At 40.0% G+C, this 5,744-nt stretch overlaps 1 protein-coding gene across 3 annotated transcripts in view; it reads right to left on the bottom strand.

The window, feature by feature from the left end:
* LOC130561538 (serine/threonine-protein kinase/endoribonuclease IRE1-like) overlaps positions 1-5,744 on the bottom strand; it is a 135,522-nt gene that overhangs the window by 50,130 nt on the left and 79,648 nt on the right. For all 3 annotated transcript variants that reach the window (XM_057345948.1, XM_057345949.1, XM_057345950.1), the window contains one exon: positions 2,227-2,470. In XM_057345948.1, the coding sequence (XP_057201931.1) occupies positions 2,227-2,470 (244 nt within the window). The remainder of the gene's footprint in view (positions 1-2,226; positions 2,471-5,744) is intronic.

The raw sequence follows: 5,744 nt of genomic DNA, 5'->3' as shown, positions 1-5,744 counted from the left end.
GTGTGTGTGTGTGTGTGTCTCTATGTCTATGTGTGTTAGTACGTGTGCATATTGTGTGTGTGGAGTGTTTTGTATGTGGGTATGTCTGTCTTCTGTGTTTTCAACCTTTTCTTGTTTCTGCAGGTACAACTTTAATTATTTTGCTTATAGTCAATATGTCTCATGTACAGCTGCTTTGTAACAATGAAAATTGTAAAAGCACTATATAAATAAAGTTGAGTTGAGTTGAGAGTAACCAGTTATTAATTCTAAGGGTTCACTTACTTTTTCCACTGCCATTTTGAATGTTGAATGAGTGTGTTCAATAAAGACATGAAAGATCAGAATTTTTTTGTGTTATTATTTTTAGACACATTATGTTTGTCAATACCCTTGACTTGTGATCATATCACATTTTATGACAAATTTATTCAGAAAACAATGAAATTCCAAAAGGTTCACATACTTTTTCTTGCCACTGTACAGTGTCAGTGTTCTGCGGTAATGTACAGTGACACCTATAGCACTATCCACTGTCATGTGTCACACGTTTTAAGTGACACATGTCACTATCTACTGACACATGCCAATGAAAACCGGACGTGCTATCGGATGTACCACTAAGCATAGTGGCATGTGTCAAAGGCTTCTGTGCGTCAGATGCCATGTCACGTAATGTTAAAACCTCCTCTCAATTTAACATCATAAATTAACAAAGTTTGGGAGGAGCCTGAGCAGATAATCAGCACAGCTGATCCGCAATCACTGCATACCCTATCAGCTCAAGTGAGCTTTCCCATAAATAGACAAGCTGTCTTACCTGCATTATCTCTACAAGTCTTCAGCATCCCTCCACCACCCCGGCTACTCTCCTCGAGCCAGCTTACTCTTGCAATACCCCGGGGGGTGCGTTCTGGGCCCGCTCCCCGGACAGCACGCCAAATACGCATACCTTTCTACCATCGCTCCAATGTTATTATCAGCATAGACGAACTCGTGAATGGGTTATAAGTGGTTTGGTGCACCCTAGTGGACACTTTTGGAAATGGCATGATAGGGAAAAACTTAAAGGGGGGTTCAACACCGTTTCATATATTATGACTTTTTTACAAAGTTAAACGTGCTGGCTTCTCATGTTTAACATGGTCAACTTACCAAAAAACGAGTTGATGTATGATGTAGTATTTCTGTGCTCGAAACACTCCCCCAGGCTTTCTACAGGTTTCGGAAAGTTTTTTTTTCAAACATGAATTTCCATTACGTAACAACTTTTCTTGTTCCCTTTTTGGACAATTCTCCTGGAAAAGCACGCCCACATGTCAACCAGCGAGAGAATAAGCCCACCCACACGTCAAGCAGCGAGTGCGAGAGAACAAGCATGGCCACACATAAACCAGCGAGAGTGAGAGAAAGTGCATGCCCATTAATGTACTTTGTTCGTTATACGGAAGTTCAGCTGTGTTTGTTCACTGCATTTCAGTGATGAATGCTATATAAACAGTGGATATAACGCTGGATTTGCATTGATAGAGCGGTCCCGTTTGAATAAAGTGAAAGTAATGTATAGCGCTAATATGAAAATGATGCTGGGCACACCTAAAGAATGAGAGCTCTGTCAGGAGCGCTAAAAGCACTGCATCACTACACAAGGAGACTAGCTAACTTCACCCTGAAGAGAGCGGCAACTTAGTAAGTAGTGAAGCAAGTTTTCTGTTGTTTATGATGGCCATATTATCTGAAATTTTGATCATCCAATGTATGTGTTCGGCTCATATGAGCAGCAGCCCACCGGGGAAAACTCCCGCAGCTTCAGGCGGTGAGCTCCGCCATATCACAGTAACGTTGTATAAAAAAACGTTCCATGCCTTAGTTTACACAGGACATGGAAATGTGCATTGATACACCTTCATTCTACGCATTATTTGTTTACTTTGATATGTGAACTGTCTTTGTAGTGTTAAGAGAGGAAAAGCTGTGGGCAATTTATTTCTCCTCCGCCGAAAGGTCCTAAACATCAGCTTGGCATTATAAATCACTATTTTTCAGCAATAAACAAGCAATTCTTCAGAGATGTTTTCAGAGATGATAAACAAGATGTTATAGAATAATATTTTTTGATATTCCTGAAAATGTCCCAGCACGACTTCTGACAGGTTTTCCCAGATCACGTCACAAATAAACACTTTTCCCAATTTGCATAGTTTCATAGCAGAATTAAAGAAGCATTTTATTTTAAGAAAATCTTACCTGCTTCCTCATGCTCATTGGCTGAATGTGTCATCTCTGACTGGGACAGGTTAGAGTGGTTGGACGCCCGTGGGGTGATGTTAGGGCTGCTGTGGGCAGAGCTCTCTGAGCGGATGTGGGCTGTCTCCAGGAAGTCAGAGTCAGGCGGCTGAAAGATGAGATGCTGTCGCTGTAGGAGGTGAAGCTTCTCCTCCATCTGCTGCTGGAACTGCTGGTGCTGAAGCTGCTGCTGCTTGTTAACACTCTGAAGAAATCAGCAGCACCTTCAGATCTGAGCAACTAATGCACTGATATCAGGCCACTCATGCAGGATACTTTGACTAAATTGTCTTTAGAGCATGTTTACTAGACCTGGGTATCGATTCAGATGTCCCGGTTTGATTCACAAGGTCTCGAGTTGCTTCAATTGTAAATTTTGAAACATTATCGTTTTTACAATTAAATTGTGAATTAATAAAATGAATTTAGCTTCCCAGAGCTGGGTGTTTAATAGGGATGTTGGGAAAAATCGATTCACCTAACTATCGCAATTCTTTTTAAAACGATTTAAAAATCGATTGGTTTATCTCAGAATCGATTTATTTTTTTATTTTACTTCTCCTAAGCGGTGGTGGAGTTACCACTTTTATTCCAACAGAGGGCGTAAAGCATATGTTTGTATCTGTATTAGACGATGTCGTATCCGTTTTAAGATGGCGCGAGGACGCAAAAATCATGGCCGAGTCAGCGGATCAAAGCTCAGAAATTATTTCGGCACCTTCACGTTTCAAATCCCAAGTGTGGAAACACTTTGGATTTTACACTTTACCGGGAAAAGCAGCGCTAGACATGACTAAAACGGTATGCAAACTCTGCCATACACTGAGTTTCATGGTTCAAGGTACTTTTTAAAATATACACTGTGTATGTGTATGCTCCTGAAATAAAAGTTCAGAAAGATGTGATGCATTGTTTTTGTTAATATGACTCATAATATACAGCAGGGCTATTCAATTAATTTGTCATGAGGGCCAGTTCATGAAAAGCATCCCAAATGAGGGACCGGAGAGATATGGCTTGCAATATGAGGGATGACACAACAACAATAAGAAATCCGTTTGATTTTTTCCCAAATTCCATTTTTTCTGTTTTAATTTTTCTGCATTTTCCGTCCTTCACTATACAACAGTAATATATTTGCCCACATGAAAAAAATACTTCAGTATACTACAGTATTCACTTATAAACTATATTAAAAGCCTGCAGTAGATACAGTGAACCATACAGGGGAAAATAAAAATAGAAATAATAAAACTTACATAATACATTTGAAAGATTCTGTGCCATTCCGCATTATACAGCAAAATCGGTTTAATGCCTGAAATCTGTGATTCAATCTTAGGGCCGTGTATGTTGTATTTTTTACATTTTTGCCCCATAAGACACACAAAGTTTTTTTCCTACATTTAAACATGCTGATGTTGTATGTTAAACTGCACAACAACAACATCGGTGCATTGTAAGATGCTCAAGCAGGCTTTTCTACATTCAAACATGTTCATTTGTTGTATTTTAAAACTGCATAACAAAAAAGGAAACTTCAGTGAGTGAAACAACATTAACCTACACAGGCGCTATTCTCCGACGCGCTGTTCTCCGCCCTTGCCTCTGTACTTTTGAAATGGTGGTCCTATTCGTGCTAGCAAAATGTCAGAAATGAAACTAATAAAAGTTATCATCCGTCATCGTCCTGTTCACCGTGTCCCACAGGAAAGAAAGGCTTGCGAGTTGCGCTACTCGCCTAACGTCACGTGACTCCTGCTTGGTGTTGCTGCAGCTAGTGCTGAATGGAACAAGCGCGCGTCACTTCAGTACTGTAGGGTCCGTTCCCGACTTAACTAAATTTATTCTAGAGATTCTTTTTCACACTATGCTACTTGAAGGGCCGGAACAAATTACATCGAGGGCTGGGTTCGGCCCGCGGGCCGCCAATTGAATAGCCCGGATATACTTCAATGGTATGATCAAGTATTTTCCTAGTCTTTAATAAGCAAACAAAAATCACAATAAATTGTAATATCGACTAGCAATAGTTTTATAATCACAATACTCAATAATCGCAATATATATTGAATCGGCACACAAGTATCGGGATAGTATTGAATTGGCAAAGTAGTGTATCGTTACACCCCTAGTGTTTAACTCTTTATTTTAGGTATACATTAAAACACAACCTTTCAAATGCATATAATTAGTTGGCAGAATTTTTCAGAGCTGTTGCATGCATGCTGTGGCAAAATTTTTAAATTTAAGCTATAACCAGGGGCGGATCGAAGTGTTGCTTCTGGGACTCTAGCCCCAAATGTAGTGACATTATTACAATGTTTCACTAACGTTATAAACATACTATACATTCCAAAAATGTTAGCATAAAAACACTTGCATAATAGTGGAATGTTTTAAAAACGTAATTCATCATTCAATCATTAAAAATACGTCATGACCTAATACAACTTCCTTGCAAATCAACTTAAGTAACATAATTTGTCTATCACATGACTTTTTCCAGGGCTCTAGAGTGCGACCAATTTGGTCGCACATGCGACCTAATTTCTCAATGGTGCGACTAAAAAAATTCTGAGGTCGCACCGGTGCGACCAGCCGTTCGAGGGAAAAAAAGTCTCTGTGAAAGTCTCCCTGTGGTTCAACAACAGACACATTAGGCCCATATCGTGGTCTAAACCAATCAGAGATAGTGAAGGGCGGACCCCCCTCTGATTGGCCGTGGTCCAGATATTCCTGTACATGTGTGTACGTTTGAAAATGCTGTGCTGCAATCGGACAGAGAGGTGAGTAGCCTAGGCCCGTCAGATAAACAGAGTGGATGTAGCCGCGGATGATGAGAGAAGATGAAAAGAACGATTGACAACTTTTTCGTTAAGAATGTTAAGTTAAGGCCTGATCCGTCCGAAAATCATAACCAATGCTCTGACACGCTAGACTGCGACTAAATGGTCTCATTTTGCGACAAATTTTCCTGCCAGTGCGACAAGTTTTTCTTAATGGTCGCACCGGTGCGACTGTCAAACTGATCAATATATAATTTTTGCGTATTATAAATTTAATGCGCAGAAATGTTATATTGCGCAAGCTGCGCATTCAGTCACTCATTTTCGTCTCCCCTCCTTCAACCATTCACTTATCTATCAGTGCCCCGCCCCCAAAGACGTAATTCGCGGGTTATGGGTAAAGCCTGGCTCAGACTACAGGAGTTTTAAAATCCTGACAGATTTCAAATTCTGGTTGCAGCACACACATAAGGAGAATCTTGACAGATTCTCTTATTTAAAATCTTAAACCTGGCTCAGACTACAGGAGTTTTAAAATCCTGACAGATTTCAAATTCTGGTTGCAGCACACACATAAGGAGAATCTTAACAGATTCTCTTATTTAAAATCTTAAACCTGGCTCAGACTACAGGAGTTTTAAAATCCGGAAAGATTAAAAATTCTGGTTGCAGCACACACATAAGGAGAAT

This window comes from Triplophysa rosa, linkage group LG11, assembly GCF_024868665.1.
Source record: "Triplophysa rosa linkage group LG11, Trosa_1v2, whole genome shotgun sequence".
In the NCBI taxonomy this organism is placed as follows: Eukaryota; Metazoa; Chordata; class Actinopteri; order Cypriniformes; family Nemacheilidae; genus Triplophysa; species Triplophysa rosa.
This window is presented reverse-complemented; position numbering and strand designations above follow the sequence as displayed.